We start from the raw sequence: 21678 nt of genomic DNA, 5'->3' as shown, positions 1-21678 counted from the left end.
TAGATTTTTCAATATTTAAAAATTGGAGGAAAAGGGGTATCAAACACTTGTTTTCCTCCAGTGCCTAGTTTTAAAAATCCAAAGGCAGAGTGTCGAAGTAGCAATAGTCACAAACAGCCACGAAATACTATCACAAAAACAATAATCACTTATTTTTTTTAATATTATTTATTATTTATTATTAAAGATACCTTACAGTACTTGTCAATAAAATACATGATAAATCTTTATGGGTTAGAGGATTCTTGGGAACTATCATATACAGTATGTTGTATTTTTTTCAAGTTTCCTCGCAAAACCTCACTGCTGTTGTTGTTGTGCAGAAAATTTTGTACACATAAACTACAGGCTATTTTCAATGAACGTTCATGGCCCTTTTGCTGAGTCTGATCCCAAGGTGCCCCCTACACCTACAAAACAAAACAGGGGTTTCAGCAAGGACTGTACATACTGCCATTACCACTAATAGAGCATGTTGCATGGATGGTGCGGTTGGTTAAGGATGTGTTCTAAAGAACCAAAAGTCGTAAGTTCGAATCACGTCTTGGTATTCAATTTTTTATTTTTTATTTTAAGAAATTTTATTTTATGTATTTTTTATTTTTATTATGAACTGTTGCTGAAAACCCAATATGATAACTTGCGCTACAATGTACTGTATTTAAGCATGGAAGATATTTTCTCCATGATTTTAGCATGTTTTAATAGTGTCACCAAAAGCCTCGTCTGAAAGGTGCATATACGAAGTGTTAAACCTCAGTTTAACACAGACTCTTGTTTTAATAACTTACTTGTCTTCTTATCAATAAGGAAGTGGCAAGCCTGCTGGTCTGGTGAGATGTGGTAGAACTCAAAGCAGTCTTCAAGTATTTGCTGAAATTGCATGTCCTATGCAAACACAAAATCATTATAAATATTTCAGTAAAAATAAGTTAGAAGCCTAAAAGCAAAAATGAAAATGAAAGTTACACTTTATTGCACACGACTGCAAAATGGTATTAAATGATATTGTAAAAATAAATATTAAAATGATAGGTAAGGAACAGCAATCTACACTGTAAGCAATGAAATAACAGATCCTTAATTTATGAGTTTACATAATTTCATATCATATATCTGAAATTATTCTTACAAATGTAAAAGGTCAAATTTATTTTTGATACTAAGAGTGGGAGTATGTCTAATTATATGTTTGTCTTAAGACTGCTTCATTGTCCTTTAGATTTCAGTAAAGTGGAATGAAGAATATATTGGCTGTTGTTGAGATACTGTACAAACCAGTAATCTTCAAAGTACCATTATGACACTCTGCCAACTAAGCTAAACCAATGTGATTGAAAATGGTGGTTTCCGGCTCAATACTTTCTGTACTAAAGTGGCCCGGTCAATACCTCGTCATAACCACTATAAAATATGTTATGTCTCAACTTGATAACCAGTGGTGTTTAAGAGGTATTGACATAGATGGCTGATGGGTGGAGGGAGGGGTGGGGGGAAGGGAAGTGAGAAGGCACTATAGTATGTAGGGAATGAGTTGATGTGAGGTGTTTTTATCAACTAATTGAGTATATACTGTCCAGGACATTTTCAGTAGGGGTGCTCTAAATAGAGTGGGGTACTTTATATAGGGTGGTGTGTACGTCCTTGGTTACGGCACTGTTGAGAACTCAGCAGCAGCACTGGATATCATCAATAAAGACAGTATGATGGTCTTACAATTGTATATGTATAAACATATAGAAATCAACTGCACTATACAGACAAAGATGTAGATTTTTGCCAGTCATTCTAATATCTAGTAATTCTGCATGAAAAAAAAAAAATCTTTGACCGATCACACAATTTTGGGAATTAATTTAAAGGTACGTGTCAAAAAACTCAATCACAAACGATAAATATCTGATCCAGTTCACAGCAAACTATGTACAGCAATTTGCCCAATATAATTGAGGTTGGTTACAGTATATGATTTTTCTAATTACTGCATGATGATGATCTTCCGACCTGTCTAAACAATGAAATGATAAATAAAGAACTGACAGCAATCTTATGATAGAAAGCCATTATCTATCTCCATAAATAAACACTGTTGGTATTAAAAGCAATGAAATGAAAAGCTATAGGTGATAGCGGTCCCAGATGAACACAATCACACCACTTATTCAATAAAATTTTAAACCAATAAAATAAAAAAATATGTGTGTATAATATACTGTATATATATATACCGTAACTCGTTTCAAATTGAATACATATCTTAATACACATTTTGCTAAATGAGTTTGATAAAATAAATAAATAAAATTCATTACAGACAAAAAAATAAACAACAAATAAAGCAATATTACAACCAGTCCACAGCAAACTATTTAAACAAGTTACAAACACATAAAGCATTGTTATTGTATATGATTGGCTAAGCGACAATTCCCAAATAAGCAATTGTGTAGTTTGATGAATATTTATAACACACAGTGAATATTCATTAACTCTAATTAATATTCATCATATATTAGATACGGTTAGTTTCTTTTCTGTGAGAACCTGATTGGACGTCATCGCTTCACACGAGGGTTTCAACCGCCACTTGAATACCTTGCGGAATCTTCGTCGTTGCCTCTTTAGTACAAAATATTATTTAAACAATAGAAATATGTAATTGTTTAAAATATGAAAAACATATAAAAGCATAGGATTATCAACACAACTAAAAATAAAAATATTAAATTTCATAAACCAAATCAGAAGCACTTATGTGAGGTGTTGTCACAAAACAACTTTTTTGGTACACAACATAAAAATATTCAGATAGATCAATATTTTATTTCCGATTCCTTATTAGGTTTTTGATAGACAGAACAATCACAGTGTGAGAATTAACTTACCTCATTGACCGGCAACTGGGTGGGAATATCAGATTCAATCGGACCATGTATTATCACTTTCTGTTTGGAAAATAAGAAATAAAAAGTTTAGCATTAATTTTTTTTTAACTTTATAAAATTTGTCTACAGTACATGAATAAAATTGTTGTTTAGACCATAATAATTTAATTAGTAATTGTAGATAATAAAAATCAAAACATTACCTTAGCATACGGTACATTAGCGCTGACCAGGACTGTTGGCTGAGGAAATCAAACAGAAAATACGATATTGCAACAATATCAAATAGCACTTAAAATTTAAATAATAATTTACAATAATAATAATAAAGCAATATCAATAGTATTAATTCTTTGGCTAACAAATCAAAAGAAATCACAATCAGAACTCAGTGAATCCGCCATTGCAGTAATTGTATTGCATTGCATAGTAAAATACTATGTAAAAATAGCACTTATAAATGAATTGGCTTAGTCTATTCAGTTATGGGTAATATGTTACTTACATCACATTGCTCTTTCTTAAGAGTCTGCTTCAAATCTTTGAAAGATACCCCTACAACATATGGAATAATCCGCCAGATGATTGACAGTGCATTCGCAATGGCCTCACTTGCACCAGAGTGGGGTGTACGGCACGTGTACATCAGAAACCCAAGCTTGAAAATAAATTTAAAATGTCAATTTTTAATGGGAAAATAATGATTTATCGTTACACTACCACCAATATCATTACCATTATCTTCGGTGGCATTGCCTTCAACACCTTCATCATCAACACTGACACATACATCACTAACATCATCATCAACATCTCTATCTTTTTTTTCCTTCACTACCACCTTTAAGTATTATGATCATAACTATCAGTGTCATTTTCGCTGCTCTCCTTGCATTTTAGCTGGAGGGCTGAATACAAGTTACGACAGAGCACCGTCTTTAGGATGAGACGTTTAAGCCGTTGGTCCTGCGTGCATTACGGTCCATGTGCATGTTAAAGAACGCAGTACACTCACAGGAAAAGAGTAGGGGATTGTCTCCCGGTGTTCTGCCCAATCACCACTAGAAGGACCCCACTGGAAATAAGTCTTCTTCAGACTTCAGAAATCACTACCACCATCAAAATCAACACAATTATCACCAAACTCAATATCACCACTATCATAACCTTCATCATCATCATTGTTGTCCTTATCATCATTTTAAGCATAATCATTACCACCACAATCATCATTATCATAACCATCATTATTATCATCATCATCATCTTCATTATTACAATATAGTGTATTATCAATGTCATCCTTACCATCATCTTTACTACCATATTAAATGTTATCATCATATTCCCTCACCCCTATCTCTCCCAATATTAAATATCTTCATATCATCTTTTCCACCATATTTCATACCATTATAATCATCATTATTCCCGCCACCATCATGATCAACATCACCCCTCTCAACATTACTATCTCAATACTCAGCATCATGACCTTTATATTCACCATCTTTATATCCTCATTATCACTTACCATTCCCATATTCAGCCTAGGTTTCTAATATCACTTACAAGATAATTAAACAATGTGTGGGCTGTCTGGGGTGGCAGTTCGTCAACATGGATCAGTAACTTCTTCAGTAGCAGTATTATCTCTTCCTAATATTTAAAAAAAAAGATATTAATCCAGAGCTCGACCATATAACAAGTGACAGTGTTATCACCATTGTGTATAGCTACGCGGGAAACTCGTACCGAAACGGTAAGTACCAAGTATACATAGCTAATTCACAATACTGGATAAAGTCTAGGCTTTGAGCCTCCATTTAAGGTTCAATCCATTCTCTCTCTCTCGGCAAGTGATTTATTTTCTTTTCTCGCTACCCAAAAGTGTAAGTAAGTACATGGTAAGTACCATCAACATCACTAATATCATTAATACTAATGTTAATATCATAGTTATTGAATAATAACAAACCTGCTTCTCTCGTATAGTTATTTTTTCCAGGATATAACGTAGGATCAATGCTGGTTCCTCTACCAAACAGGACCACAGAACCTTACCCGCAACCTCACCAACTAGAAACAAGGAATTACAAAAGAAAAACAAAAACAATTAATAAATGAAAAATCATTTCATTGAATTATTATCATTCACTATAATAATGTTATCGTCATCACTGCATTACCATGATCATCACAATCAATAGTCATTACTATTAGTAATGGACTATCACCACCGCCATCAACAATAAGAATGTTATCCAAATAAACCTTCAATGACTTCATCTTCATCAACACTAGCAGCATAATCGCCATCAACGTCACATCACCATCAACATCGATGTCACCTTTACCGTCACTGTCACTATCATCATCATCATCATCATCATTATCATCATTATTATTGTATTGCCTTAGGCTGTTTTACCCTGGGTTGTTTACATTCTGAGTTGATTTGCCCAGATTTTTTCGCCTCAATTTATCTTGATTGATGGCTCAATCTCACCTGCTATGCCTTCAGCATTCACCTCCCCATCATCAAGCAACCGGATCAGGTGCACGAGTGTGCTACAGATGCATGATGGGAAAAAGAGCTGAAACGTTGGCTGATTGTGATGGTAGCGCTCTGGAAACACTGCATCATCATCACCAGCTAAAAAAAAATTTTAATCAACTTTTCCATTCCATTTTCCAAATTTTAATCTTTTATATTTCACTCTTCCTCCTCTTCAGGATTTCAGATTCAGGTATGTAAGAATGGCCAACAATCTTAGCATGTAGTTTTAATTTTCTATTATATGCTGCATAGTGGCTTTTAAATTTTCACAGGACAAATTCCATAATTCAGCAAAAACCTATGTTATTTTATAAGTGTCAAATTGGATGTTGAGACCTTATTTGATCCTTTTAAGTGAATTTGCCAGACTTTTAAGTGAGCTACTCAATATTTTATGAGAGTAAGTTGAGGAATTCTCACATTGGGCATGTTTCTAAATATAGATTAAATGATCAGGTGTAACAACTGTATAAATTCTTATTATTTAAACTGTTTACTTCCATAATATTAGTTTGTACCTCAGATTTAGGTTTATTCAATTTATTAAGTATTATATGAAATTTATTGATATTTTTTTGTAATTAAAACAATTAAATATCTGCAAAAATTGGCATATTTCATGATGACAAATTATTATAGGAAGTTTTCAAAATCAAAATATATAATTAACTGTAAATTACATTAATTTCTTTTTCTAATTTTTGATAGGCATGCAAACTCTGTATCACTTCAAAAACACTAGTTCTCAGCATCGCATCGGAATAAACACAATCAGCCAGCTGTGGTTATGTGCCCTTTAGTAGGTGTAACCTATAGCACAAGTATCTTACAGCATTAGCAAACAGTTCAGACAATATTCTAAAGCTCAATTTCCAAGTGATTTAAAAAAGTTTACTGGCATTCCAACCAAGAAACACACCAAAAAATCAATGAATTTTAAGAATTTAGTTGCCATTCGTGTCTATTAGGTGGAGCCAATTTGGAAAATCCTGATGTGTAATGTCTACATAGTGATTTTGAAAACTTCCTAATAAACACATTTAATGAAAAATTTGATGGAACAACATGTATCATAAGTATATTTTTACAACAAACATAATAATAATGAAAAATTATTAAATCTAAGAAAACACAAACTCCAAAGAAAAGTTGATAAATTATAATCAATAACATTATTGTGCATAAAAATGAAAAACAATAATGTGTGGAAAACATAATATTTTGTTTAATATATAATATATTAAATCTACTAAAGCCTCTGTCCACACTTCCAAATTTTATTTGACAAAAACATGACATGCCTATATGGTCATAATGACATCTCATCATGACTATATATGGGCATACAACAGTTTTTTGTCAAAGAATATTTTATTTTTGCCTAAATATGGTCATGATGACATCATATCATGACCCTATATGGGCACATCATGACCATATATGGGCACATCATGACTATATATGGGCATACCACTTTTTTTTTGTCAAAGAAAATTTGATAGTGTGGACAAAAACTTAAGATACTAACATAAATATTTAAAAAAAACCAATTGACCATAAATCAAAGGATGAAGGAAGTGTATTAGTATTGTAAAAATAAAGAAGTTAGAAACTCTCCTATTCCTGAAACCAAAAAGTTATATAAGAACAAATACTATTGGCCAATTATCCATGCAGTGTAAAGGTGAAAGGTCAAGTTTCACATTGCTGGATGAATATCACAAGATATTAATTTTTCTATGCTAGTGCTTACAGAAGCAAAGCATGCACATGCAATGTAACAAACCAAATAGAGGGTTGCCACAAAATTAAACATGGGGAAAAATTGATCAATTAGGGATGGGATTTCTTTTCATTCTGCAACAAAAATTTACATACAAAATACACGCGAAATGTGATGGACAACGATATTCAACACATTAATTCTGAAAAATACATTGAGAAAACTGTGAATTAACATGTCAATTAATCTGTTTTTCTACTGAATGGTGTGATTTTTTGAATGACTGCTTTTGGTTTTAATTTAAGTGATTTACGTAAAATTTAAAGAAGTAAATATTGAATTTTATGTACTGATCTTAATTTTAATTATTATCTCTTAATTACTTTTCAGTTTACTTTTATATGAAATTTATATGAATGTAATGCCTGCTTTCTTTGTGTTTTACGTGTTTTGTTAATGCAATTTTATGTTGATCGCTTGTACAAATGATGTACTGTATGTTTCATTGTTTTAACAAAAAAAGTTTTTATAGTAAACTACTGTTTATTATTTTCTAGTTCAATATGTATATTATATTATTTTAATTAATAAAAAAATTAGAACATTAAGTTTTGTTGGAAAATTATATTTAGGAAATAAGGTAAATGTTCACTCAAAAGGTGTATTGAAATGTAAAAGTACATACAATTGTATTTTAGCAATATTAATGTAAAGTGCTTTGAACACATTTTTAATCTGGAAATGATCTAGGTAAATAAGTAAATATTAATATTATTAGTAACTAGAATTTTACATAGCTTTCATAGTTCAGCAGTATGATGTTTGTTGTACAGTGTATATCTGAGTATTACCTGTTCAATACCGAACAGTAGAATACATCACAGAGTGTGAAAATTGGATGATTAAAAGATTATAATAAAAGACAATTTTGTGCTACAATATAACAAAATCAATTTGGTGATTTAATAAGTAAACAATTTTGTGTAACTAATGAACAAAGCCTATTTACAAAAATAGCTTTTAATACAAAGGAAATTAGGTTTAAGTAAGTAATGGCAAATAGAGGCATAGATGGGAAGATACATGGACAGACAAATGGACAGACAGATAGACAGACTAATGGACAGACACAATAATAGACAGAAAATGGAGGTAAGGATAGCGAAAAAAAAATTTGTATAGCTAATTAAACTATCACCGAATTTAAAAGAAAACATGACTTATTAAACCTAATAGCTCTGTGACCAGACTAGCCAGTATCATGTTTTATGGGTTTTTTTTTTTTTTTAAAGACACCACCAGTTAAAGTAATAATGGAAACTTTTAAGTTTGTTTGATTCTTTTAAAATAGTTATCTTCTTTTTGATAACTTATGTTATTGGTATTCAACTGACTTAATGTTGACAAAATCTTTAAATATGTTTGCAGTGTGTATGAACATGTGTTTGAGAATTAAGTTGCTGGGGTGTGTGTTTTGTTTGTGTTATGTATCATAAGGTATATGCATTTTTATCTTATTAAATTTTGACAAGTTTTTGACTATTTAATCCAATCGTTGCATAAAACAGAGGTCATAATTCACTATTCAACATAGTTCATTGGTGGTAATCTAAAGGTGAGGGATTTGAGATGACCTTTATAATGTCATCTTTCTGAATGTTAATATCTAAACATGCTATTAGTAATGTTGGAGTTTGTGCATTTATTTACATGCAGGAAAGTATAGAAGCAAAAATTCACAATAATTTGCCTCATCAATATAATAAAAGGTGTGTCTACTGTCCATCCCATAATGCACTGGGATGGAGCATGCACAGTAGTTTTATTTTTTGTAATTCTTGGATGTTAAATGATTTTGTTTTTTAAAAAATGAGATGAAAATGGTAATAATATGACGGAACTACCTGAGGTTATATTAATGCCGGTGCCAGTACCGCCTGACCAGAGAGATGCGCGTCTTATCGACGTGCTTCGAGTACGGTTCACGCTATTGGCGCTGGGGGGCGGGGCTATGGAAACACGGCGTGCCGACAGCGGAATAGTGTCGTCTACAAAGCAGATATCAACAAAATGCAAAAAATGGCAACACATACATACAGAGAGAATTATTTTCTCAAGGGAGTGAAATCGATTATTGGAAAAGCAAATGGCACACACAAAGTACTAGTAATAAGTATACTAAGTAAAAACACAATTCAGAGGGGTTAGATCATTAAAAGGAAGATTGCGTTAGCATATTATTTGTGATATCATTCCTTACAGCACACAAGGTTGTTTGAAAGCGTGAGGCTAAATCAGATAGCATAGCGTTGCTATAGCTATGACCTTTTACAATTCAATGTGGTTTTTTTCAACTCCAATTTAAATGTCGTTAGTAAAGAATGCTTATTGAATTCATGTGAATGAGAAAATAAACAATAAAATGAAGAATCTGAAAGAAAAAAGAATGAAGCGGATAGAGAAGGAATAAAAAACAAATGTCACTCACACAAACATACGCATATTATGACAAACACATTTGAAACAATCCAATAGTTAACCGAGGCTAAATGTTTTTTTCCTACTTGAGCTCAAATAATTCTAGTAAAACTGTTTTCAATATTTATAAATCTATAATGGATTAATTTATTTACACAACTATATAATTTTCTTGAGATTTTTTTATTCATTTTAAATATTTTCATTACATTAATTATATTAATTATCTTTCTCATCTTAAAAAAATCTAATACTGTGCTATAATCATTCTATTATGTATTGTTTAAAGATTTCAAGATCAATACCAAATGTACAAAAATGGTCTCTTCTAATATCCATTTTGATTTATAAAAAATAAGTTTATATTAATTTTATATATTATATTCATAATTTATATACTTTTACTCAAAAAGTGTCAAAATAAACTTGAATAAAAATAAACTACTAATTACATAGAGCTATCAACATGCAAAACATGTCATTTACAAACACACAATACTGCCCTCTATAGATAGAAATATCATAAGAGTTCATAGGTCAAACATCATATATATAAATGCAAAATAAATAATCAATTTACATGCAACATTGCATAAAACAAAACACACATGGCTGAAAGAAACTACTAATTTTTAAAAATTAAATTCATTATAAATATTTATTATTATACTTTTGTTTTAAAAATAATGACTTCAAATTAATGAGTTAAGTTTGAGTTGATGAGTTTATATTATACAAATATAACACCAAACATGAAAGTATATTTAATGAACATCACATTTATCATTAATAATTAAAAGAACACAATAATTAAAATCAAATAATCAGATCAGAATGATTTAATAAAAATTTAGTGAATATGATTCAAGAGGAAAATATGTAAAAAGTGAAAAAATATTAAAAGAAATATGATAAAATATTGGTGGTCATTTGCTAAAAGACTGTAGTTATACTCGATAGAAATGAAATCAACGACATTACGATTGGAGTTGGGAGAAGTTTGTTTAAAGACTGTGAATGGAAACGAATATCATTAGATTGAATTCAATTAGATTAAATAAACATTAGTATACATTTATTGAAAACACATCTACACAAATTTAGTACAAAATTAATAATATGCTTTAGAATCATTAAGATAAGATTCTATTACGAAAACAACATTGGCAAATCAAATGAAGAGGTACAGTACTAATAAACATTAATTAGAAATCATTCAAATTTTAATAATTCTTATTATTAATTAGTAACCAGAAATGCCATCAAAATTCCTTGACTTAAATTAATAATCTTAGGAGTGATATTAGTTATAGGAGCCTGTAAAAAATTGATAAATGCCAACTTTCCCTTTGTAGAACTTACCTCTCAAAAATAATGGAATTGCCCAACATTCTAATCTATATACACATCCTCATACCCTTTTCATTTATGCATGGTACTGAATGACTCTAGCTTCCCAGTAAACGTGATAGTGTTCTACGAAATCCACGGGATTCACTTAATGTTTAAAGGATTTACATTTATGTATAGTAACGTTTACTATATGTCCAATACTGGTGCTATAAGATTTAAAATATATTTAATAAAAAGCAGCTTTTTATTAATTAACATGTAATTCCTAGAGTGGATAAAACCAAAAAACAATTCCATGCAAAGGAGAATTGGGAAAGCAAGGGTAAATTGATGGTTGTAGGAGGTTGGTAAAAAAATGAGATGTAGATTCTTAAAATAAATGTACAAAGTAGTGGGTGTGGAAACATAGTATTTGTGAACAAATGCAGAAGCATGTATTGACCTCAAAGAGAACTGGTTGCTAACCGTGTTTCCAACATGTCTGGTTGGACCATGTATAAGGACGAAGCTCCAAGTATTAAGATATGTGTTCATTTTTTATCGATCAGTCCCCTCTCCTAAACTATCCTAGATCTTCCTTATAAGTATACTTTGCAATCCTAAATGATTCCATTATTTTTGGGAGCCAAGTTCTGCAAATCCAGGTATATTCTGGTAAGCATTCACAAAATAATATGCAATTAATTCCTTTAATATACTGTTTGATCAATAAAGTGGGCTTGTCTGATTAGTCAAGTTTTCACAACTCATTCAATAACATTCCATGAGCAAAACTTTTGAATGAATGAATGGCAATGTAATTTTAGTTAATTTCACATGTATTATACAAAACTTTTGATATATTATATCAAATATTCATAAAATATGTCTATTTATTTATGAATCATTAATGCAGGTTTGGTAGTAAAACTATATTTACCATTTTTATTTAAGATTAATAATTACTACATCCAAACATTTGTAAGAGTTGTCATCAAAACATTATTCTTTTACATCTAATACAAAAGACTGTAGAAATTATTATCAGAAACAAAAACCCATATAAAAGATTATCAAAATTTCATCTGTCAGTTAATAATACTGTAAATTTTTCAAATATTTTTTCAAACACAGTGAGCAAATCATAATTTGAAGCAGAAACCTACCTTCATCATCAGACGATGTGTGATGGGACGGCTCATAAGCTGCTTGTTGCGCCACCGAAGCTGTCGTCAGATGGTAAGTTTCTCTGGATTTTCGTTTACGTTCAGCCTCCCGCTGCATTGTTCTCTTCAGCTGCTCTTGACGTTGGTTTGTCCGTGATACTGCCACGGATGTAAAGGACCGCTATAGAAGACAAACAATTAAAAACTATAGGTACAACCTAAAAGCACAATGTCACGTTATGTCTCCAAGATAATCATCCAACTTTGTACTAAAAAAAACAATCCAGATTGATTTTTTTAAATGGAAATTCTTATTTAGAAAACTTGCACTGTTAATATACTATTGAAATATTATGATCAATTTTACATTTAAAAAGTAGGTTCAAAAATATATATAAAATAATAATAAAATATTTATCTCAATGCCATTGAAAATTTAGTAGTTTAGATGTTCTAGTAATTAAACTTAATTGCTAATTGCTTTGCATACATTTTTAAATATTCAAAAATTTTAATGTAAAATTTGATAATTATTTTATATCTTATGTGATTATGATATTATTGGAAATTGATTGTCACTAGATTGTCACTTACCGAGACTTCCTCAGTTGAAACTTTGTCCCCAAGCTCATACCCGCTGTCTGGCATCCACGGAGGGGCCACGACAGGTATGTTGGCGAGCCCAATAGTTGGCGATGGTAAGGTGAAATCTATGCTAGGAGGTGAGACCTAGAGAAAAAGTCAACAGAATAATTATTAAGTATTTGATCTCCATAACCGGGTACAAACTACATCAGCTGACGAATTATCTTCTGTTTGAGTGCTTGACAGCGGTAACATTGCTGATTGCCAGTGAAATAGAAATTTAGTTTTACATTCTCAATTTTCACAACTTCCCCGCTGACTAGTTCCGCATTATCAATTTTCACACCCATCCAGGATGAACCAGTCTACGCCCCTGAATAAACATCATCTAAATATGCTGTTAAGAAAAGAAAAGAAGAATAATAGAGCTTACTAAAAAATGAAAGAAAACAATACTTACCCGAAATATGTAAGATGCCTTGTCTTCCATTCTTGGCCAGACTTGGTAGCGGAAATGCCAAAGCACAGCAAAGCGTTGAATGGCGTCTACACGCTGTCCCGAGTCTTCATGCTCCATCTCATTGGTTATCATCTTTATTGTGGCGTCTGGAATCTTGGCGGAGCACATAAGAACAATTGCAGCTTAAATGAGCAAGGGGGGAAAAACACGATAATTGGTTAAAATTTAGGAATAAAAAATATTAAAGATAACAAAATGCTTGTATCTTGTACCTCATAGGATGATAAACATTGATTAAAAAGGGCACTCACCTGATGCACCAGCGAGCTCTTGGTTTGTGTCCAACAGCAACTCCCATGCTAGGGGTAAAATATCTTGAAATATGTCCTCAGTTAGTATTGGTGCTGCCTTGGCAAGCAATGCAAATGGGGTGTGCCACAGATATAGCGCCTGAAAGACAAATAAGGTGAAACATAAGTATAGCAAACACCTAGAATAGGTAATAATTTATGTTCATGTTTCAATAATTGTTCTCTTTAGCAGTGTAAATTTCTTTTTACACATGCCTACCCACTCCTTTGCGTATCAGACGTTTTCACCGGCTGTATGTGTTTCGCGATGTAAGTCATAGGCAATAAACAGTGGTAAGATTTCAAAACTCAATGAAAAAAAGGGTCAGGCAATGGAAGTATAACGAAACTTACTAAACTAACGTTAGCAGTACAATTAAATTAATAACTGGCCTACTCTATACTATACTAGTACTTGGCCCTAGTACTACAACTGTAGTTTTGGCCCACACTAGCTAGTGTCTGTAGCCTGACCCACCCTACTCTAGCTTAGCCTATACATGCTTGCCTATCATACACAGTAACACAGACAGCACACACGTCACTAGTAACTGAACTTCATACATCACGGACAATTGATATTCTATCCATCCATCTATTCTTGTAAATATTCCAAATATATTAGGTGCACCTGTGTTTTGAGGTACTGCATCATGGGCGAGTCTTCTCTACGCGGACGTTCTGGCTCAAGAGGAAACAGCAACGGGTTATGGATAAAGGAGTTGGCACGACTTGCATGAAACACACTTGGTTGCCGATCCAATAAAGATTCCTTACTTTCTCTTCTTGATTCGCTGAACCCACGTAACACATTTGTGTGATTGTTTGACCCCTAGCGCAAAAAAAAATAAAATTAAAATTATGGGGTTTAGTGAAGCTATAGCTTAGTAAGGCGCTTAGCCTTCTAAGCACAGGGTCCAAAGTCCAAATCCTAGTCCACCATATATTTCTCATGGCCTCAAAAGTGCTGATAATGAGAATTTATAAACCATGTGAAAAGACATCCACTTCAATACTGTTGCAATGACAGAAGCTATTTCATGAATATTCATTAGAAAAATGATTATTCAATTATAGGACACTAATATTAATGACTAATGCTATGAATAATTTTACTTGCCTTGCGTTTTGATTTTTGATCAAATCTTTTCGAAAGCTCTTCCACGTTTTCTCTGTCGTTCATCTTCAGGACACTTTCTTCTCCATAGATACTCCGGACGGCCTTCATCAACCGGTAGCAGTTACGCTTTTGCCTTTCATAGCAATTTGGATGGCAAAACTGTCGATGGTTACAGATGAAATTTGCTTTGCTAGTGATCTCAACCACAACCTTAAATAAATATGAATATTCATGAGCACCACAGTAGCTTTAAAACAAAGACTTGAGACCCACTTTTTTCTGATGATTTATTTTATTTTATTTTATTAACCACATTTGTATAGCACCATTTTCATGATATTTCATGTTCAAAGGCACTTTACATGATAAAAATACAAAACAGGAAAGTAAATTTTGCAAACTACTGGTTGTCAATTGCAAGAAAACAATGAAATGGTGATGGTTCCGCTGAAATAGTTTGTTCTAAGAACAACCATGTTTTATGGGAGTAGTCATAACAGAAATGAAATAATAATAAAATCTTTCTTTTACAATGGAAACTCGTTCACCTAGGTCATATTCTTCCACGAAGCCTTATGTACCTTTCACATATCATGAAAATTTAACCATAGAATGAACAACTAAACAAGAACTACTCACAGAAATAAAAAAGAAATAAAAATAGAAAAGCCTAAAACCAAAAAAAAAAAACCAAAGATAAACTAACCTAATAAACTATACATAAAAATACTAAAAATTATGTTGAAATTATCTTTTCAAATATTTTAAGAGTGGTACTATTTTTTGTGGTCTCATCAATATTGTCAAACAAACAAACTCTTTTTCTCATACTCTGTATTAGGTTTATCTCTGTACAGGATATTTGTAGATCTAGTATTATATGCTGATTGCCTTTGTGAAAATTTATTTCTTAAGTAATTTGGAGTTATGTCATTCATTAATTTTGTACATCGTTACTTTCTCATTGAAGGTAAGTTTAAGTTAAAGATTGGGCCATTTAAGTTCTTCTTAAGTAAGAGCTTGTGTACCAGAATCATATTGTCATTTATTTGTTATTATTTTAGCTGCTCTGTTCTGTAATACTGTACCAGGGATATATTATTTTTACACTGTCTCTTATACAAAAAAAATAAAAAAAAAAAAGCACAAAACCAAAAAAAAAAAAAAACCAAAGATACAACCAAATAAACTATACATAAAAATACTAAAAATTATGTTGAAATTATCTTTTCAAATATTTTAAGAGTGGTACTATTTTTTGTGGTCTCATCAATATTGTAAACTCTTTTTCTCATACTCTGTATTAGGTTTATCTCTGTACAGGATATTTGTAGATCTAGTATTATATGCTGATTGCCTTTGTGAAAATTTATTTCTTAAGTAATTTGGAGTTATGCCATTCATTAATTTTGTACATCGTTACTTTCTCATTGAAGGTAAGTTTAAGTTAAAGATTGGGCCATTTAAGTTCTTCTTAAGTAAGAGCTTGTGTACCAGAATCATATTGTCATTTATTTGTTATTATTTTAGCTGCTCTGTTCTGTAATACTGTACCAGGGATATATTATTTTTACATCTCCCTGGTAATAATTGTCATTTATTGCTTAATGTTTTGTTACATCTACCCCACACAACATTGCAGTAATCGAAATAAGGGGCTACTAAAAATAGCATTGTACAGTATATCATTGATTGCAAAGAAATTGAGAGCAAGAAACTTGATTTCTTTGGATAAAACAAGTCTGGAAGAACTTTGGTCCTTATATAATCTACATGTTTATTTCATTATAGAGTTTTATCGATCATTACACCTACTGTAAGTGTTGACAATAAGGAACTCTTTGAAGACGGGTACCATTAATATAAATATTTAAGTCAAGGTTTGATAAGCGAGACAATTTTTTATGTGTACCAATAAACATTAATTCTATGTTATCTACATTCAAACATAGTCTGTTATTGGATAGCCATTTTTTACATTTCCAAGGTCAAAATTGATTTTGTTAATAACTTCATGATGACTTCAAAGAAGAGCTCTTCAACATAAAAAATTAAAATGAACAGCACAATAAGGAATGCTAATACAGTACCACAATTAATTAATCTTAGCATTTTTTAAGCTCATAATAACAAGGCTGATTAGAATTTTTAGTTTATTTTGAAGATAATTTACCTTGATCCACGGCATATTTTTACTAAAATCGATATCATCAAGACCTTCAATGTTTGGGGGTGGTATGTAATCCAGCATATCCTGATCCTGCGGGCTCTGATCGCTGAACACGCTGCTCGTCTCGCAAGAATCATCGTCAACTGATATGGCGCTCACTTTACGACTTTTTTCTGTATGAAAAAATTTTTAAAAATTTAGAGTTATGAAAGCAGATCAGGGATGTAGTTATGGAGGTGGAGCTGCCCAGCCTTGAATTTTTCCACCCACCTTTATTAACCCCATCGCCCATCCTTTAAATCCTTTCTCATTATTTACTGTTTACCACTGTTATTGCCATCTACCCTTAAAATTCCTACCAGCCACCCTTAGTTTTCTGACAAATGTTATATAACACAAGTTCAAGTCGCAGGATTTTAACCCAGAAACTGGGAATGGAGGGTAAACCACAGTGCCATTCCAAATTTGTACGATGTGCTTGAAGCAGTTCGAATTATTGTAATCATCTTACTACTTACTAAAGATGATTGATTCTGGGCGGATTCTTGGACTTAGTCCTATAAGCGGAGGTGGCGATGCTATTCCCTTCTTCCTATGATAGATTGGTTCTCCGCTAGTAGTACTTGTCTTACGGACTGTTAACAGAATACAAACAGAAATACAAATAGACTAACCCTACAAAACAGTTAATAGTATGAATGAAGTAATGCATCTCATAAAAAACAATGATAGTAACAAACGACATGTTTCGATGTGTCACACATCATCATCAATGCAATCAGCAATAGTGCTTATGCTAGTAGTATGGCAAATAGCCAAATACTAAGGTACTGTAAGACATGTATATTTTAACTGAATACTGTGGTAAGTTATTTATAAGAATTAGAATGAAAGAATGATATTGTAATGAGTTGTTTGTTTATTAGGGAAGGACTGCCAAAGTAATATGAAGGGCTTCTTTAATTTCAAGTTGTACAATAAATACAGTAAACAACATTATTATCGGCTCTATGAATCTATTGGAAATAGCGCAGTATAAATGATTACAGATAGATAAGATTATTTCTGTAAGGTTAGACTAATGCATGAAAAATTTTCCTGAAGGCCATGTCAGTGATGGTGATGATGACAATACTGATGTTGGTAATATTGAGAAAGGCAATGACAGTTGAAAATGCCATTTGGTGTAAGTGTCATCACAAAATGAGTCTTTTCGCATCGAACATGTCAAATGAGTTACTAATATATTTTCAACTAATGACATTATAAGCTTTATTTTGGATTTGTGTAAAACTGGAGTAAGATCATTTTGAAATTCAGATTTCTGTAAACATACTTTAGAGAAAATCACTTTTAAACATTAATAACTAGAAAATTATTTGCTGGTTTTCCTATCAATTCTAAAAACAGCTTTACATTATGTGCCTCAAAAACACATTTAATGTATGTACATTTACTATCAAACACATCAGGAACACGAAAATACAATTTCTGTCAAAATATGACTTCTTGCAAATTGTTTTGAATGTATCAAATCGATTTGGTGTACAAGATGACTCATTTTGTCATGACACCAAAGACATGTTTAAAGCAGAGACAAAAGCACACTAAAAACTATTGATACAAAGTACCTTTCTCCTTCCGACTCTGTTCCTCAGTAATATTGAGCTCTGTGTTGCTGCTATGTGGTGAATCCTTCTCATCCGGCAATGGAGAAACTGCAAAACTGATTTTCTTGTCACTTCCTGAATGACAGCCAGATAATTATTGCATGAAGTCTAATTATGTGGGTATGTGTGTCTAGGGGTGGGGTCCCAATTACATCAGGGTAAGAGCATCTTATTCGAACCACTTCAATGTGTTGATGGGTTTTGAGATTAAATGTGTCTAGATGACAATATGATTTCTTTAATACTCATTTTAACTTAGGTGTTCTCTTTCAATGACTGTTTTAAATTCATTTTTCTAGAGAGGTAAAATATATTAACTTTTGTGAATATCACATAGGAGATGAAGAACATATTAATAATATATAACATAATTTAATAAAGACTTCTCTAATACCCATTTTAACTTAGATGTTCTCTTTCAATAATTGTTTTAAACCTTTTTTCTAGAGAAATGTAAAACATTAACTTTTGTGTATATCACATATGAGATTAAGAACATAATAATATATAACATAATTTAATAATTGGCAATTGTTGTAGAACTTGTATACTTATTATAGTAAGCTTATATAAAGCGCTTTAATTAATAAGCAACTGAATGTTAATTAGCAATAACATCATTAATATTAAGTTAATTCATATCACAATTATATTATCAAAAAACAGGGCAGAAAATCTAACAGCTATGTTCGATAAATATTGGCTTCAAGCCAATTAGAACAAACGTTCGTGAACAAGCCTCTGCCCAGGCAGTTAACAATTGTCCATTCAAAGGGAGAAAAAATGCAAAAGTGGGGTAGGGAAAGGTAAAAAATGCTCAAAAGGGCGTTTGCATGCAGAATATATTAATGTAGATAAAGTGTAGAATAATTTACGGTAATGCATTCAAGTACAAGAGGAGGAATCCATTCGTGTAAGAAGTGATGGAGAGGACTTGGGTTACAATCAAGCAACAGATGTTAAACTTCCAGATAAACCAACCAATCAGAATTTAGCTTATATCTCAACTTGGCTTATAATCAAATCAATTTTGTTTTGTTTATTTTTTCTTATAAATTTTTATATAAAATCTTTCTTTCTGCCTGTAATAATGATTATTATCAAAAAACCAAAATATTCTACAATTTGTACTTTTTATTCATGATTAAAAAAATGAAACAAAATTTTAAAATAAAAGTATATAAAATCAACATTTAGATAAAAGAAAATGAATATATAATTTTTATTTAGTTTTATTAGATATTTTAATTTAAAAATCCTATAATTTACAAGAATCCAAATGTCGTGAATCAATCTACACCAATCATTTCACCAACCAAAAAAAAAAGAAAAACTAAAAATGTTTAAAAAGAAATACATGCAACAATTCAAAAGAAGAAAAGGTTGTCATAAACCCAAATAAATAAATTATTGAAAAGAAAATTTTTTTCCAAAATTCATGAAATAAAAAATAGTAAAATTTGGTTGAAATTTAAAGAAATTAAAAGAGTTTCACAAAAATATTTTAGGTAAAATTTGATGAGAATAATTTCAAATGGCAATTATCGTAATTTGTATTTTTACATAAATGCTTCAGTAATTTTTTTGTAATATTTGTTTTTCAATGTAAAAAAAAAAAATTTCATAAAATGATTAATGAAAATAATAGGCACAACCAACTTTGATATTGCCACAGAAATCTTCTTTTTTTTTTAAATTTTCTTTAATTAAATAAAGTGAGTGTTCATTAGAAGGTTCCTGAAAGTGCACGAACCTGTAAAGCTATCTACCGGGTGAACTAAACTGCGCGGTGGGTGCACGGGGGGGCTGGGTGTCACACTTGAACCGGTATTTTTACGTTGTCCATAAGACACAGGCGGCACATCCAGAAACTCGTTATTGCGGTTAATAACACCGAACCCACCTCGACTCGCCTTGCGCACTTTAGGTAGATACTGGTACGTATCACGGAAAAAGGCTGAGATCTCCATCAGTAGCTGGCAGGCTACCATTTTCAGGGAATGCGGGCAGGCCGATCCGTGTGGATTCACAGTAGCTTCAAAAGAGAATACAAACAAATCCATTAATCATCAAATACCGAATCGTCTTTCAACAGCATTAGCAGCGATCCCAAGTCTCCTGCAAGGCGGGAGTCTCCCAGAAAACGGGAAGGCATCTCGCACTCCGGCGAGCAACAACAAAACTTACCATATTTGCATGTTTTTGCACGATTTCACTTCACATCAATTATCTCCCGGAAGTCGATGCCAATTGCATCACAATGCACAGTAAAATATAATTACCATATTTGGGTATTAAGAAAGCTCATTTAAAGAGATATCCCGGATGTGGACCAGCAAATAAGTAGTTATTTGTCTGATTCCTACAAGTGACATATGATGATAGGGGGTCCCATGCTTGTTCAACTGGCACCACTAATAGGTATACAAACACCAGTTCTCAAGTTTTTTTAATTTAATTTTCAATAGGATTGAGCCAAACATCCTCATTAATTTTTCACTTTTGTTTCATCACTTTCAGATCCTCTGACAATCTCATTACATTACCAAACCTGTTTACCACAAGCAACTATACACTGAATAATTAAACATATCATATATATATAATCATATATATAATCATATATATATATACATATATACATTCTCATCAAAAACAAGTTGAATTAAAATCCATACACAGAAGCCATTGGGCATGATTTCAGTGCCATCTACAGTGACCTGTTATTGAGATGACCTCACCGCTACGAGTAGTCACGTGACAAATAAAGTATGCTGAACAAAGCTGAGGTGATGGAAGTAAAAGCTACAAAGTGCTAAACAATCGACTGAAGAGGCAACTCTAATTACAATGCAAACAACAGTCAATTATCAGCCACCATCCTACTTTAAATTGCTGCGAAGCAGCCAATTCATATTCTTGACGGCAATTTGACCTCTGAAAGGTCCTAAGACCTGAGGGCCTAAGACGACTGAAAAGCAGAGTTTTCTTCTTTCGTTCTGCCGGGTAAAATCAATTAATTTAGGCAACGTTTGTAGACTAACCTACACGTACCAACGTCCGCATGTCGCGCTAGCCTTATCCTACTCTAGGCCTAGACTAGCTAGGATGGTATAGGCCTAGCCTTGAAGGGACGAAGGTCCCAATGAAAAACAACGTCACTCCTTGATAGCTAACAT

At 31.9% G+C, this 21678-nt stretch overlaps 1 protein-coding gene across 1 annotated transcript in view; it reads right to left on the bottom strand.

Moving 5' to 3' along the window:
* LOC117109306 (protein unc-80 homolog) overlaps window positions 1–21678 on the bottom strand; it is a gene marked incomplete at its 5' end in the record, with an annotated part of 64617 nt that overhangs the window by 28801 nt on the left and 14138 nt on the right. The window contains 19 exons of the mRNA XM_033251579.1: window positions 792–888; window positions 2545–2619; window positions 2886–2945; window positions 3089–3127; window positions 3391–3543; window positions 4458–4544; window positions 4864–4964; window positions 5395–5541; window positions 9073–9216; window positions 12145–12325; window positions 12739–12873; window positions 13190–13371; window positions 13501–13639; window positions 14171–14371; window positions 14660–14869; window positions 16833–17002; window positions 17348–17464; window positions 18461–18574; window positions 20253–20534. Of these exons, the coding sequence (XP_033107470.1) occupies window positions 792–888; window positions 2545–2619; window positions 2886–2945; window positions 3089–3127; window positions 3391–3543; window positions 4458–4544; window positions 4864–4964; window positions 5395–5541; window positions 9073–9216; window positions 12145–12325; window positions 12739–12873; window positions 13190–13371; window positions 13501–13639; window positions 14171–14371; window positions 14660–14869; window positions 16833–17002; window positions 17348–17464; window positions 18461–18574; window positions 20253–20534 (2634 nt within the window). The remainder of the gene's footprint in view (window positions 1–791; window positions 889–2544; window positions 2620–2885; window positions 2946–3088; window positions 3128–3390; window positions 3544–4457; window positions 4545–4863; window positions 4965–5394; window positions 5542–9072; window positions 9217–12144; window positions 12326–12738; window positions 12874–13189; window positions 13372–13500; window positions 13640–14170; window positions 14372–14659; window positions 14870–16832; window positions 17003–17347; window positions 17465–18460; window positions 18575–20252; window positions 20535–21678) is intronic.

Source organism: Anneissia japonica, unplaced genomic scaffold, assembly GCF_011630105.1.
Source record: "Anneissia japonica isolate Jap-2015-1 unplaced genomic scaffold, ASM1163010v1 scaffold287761_len698747_cov189, whole genome shotgun sequence".
Lineage (NCBI taxonomy): Eukaryota > Metazoa > Echinodermata > Crinoidea > Comatulida > Comatulidae > Anneissia > Anneissia japonica.
This window is presented reverse-complemented; position numbering and strand designations above follow the sequence as displayed.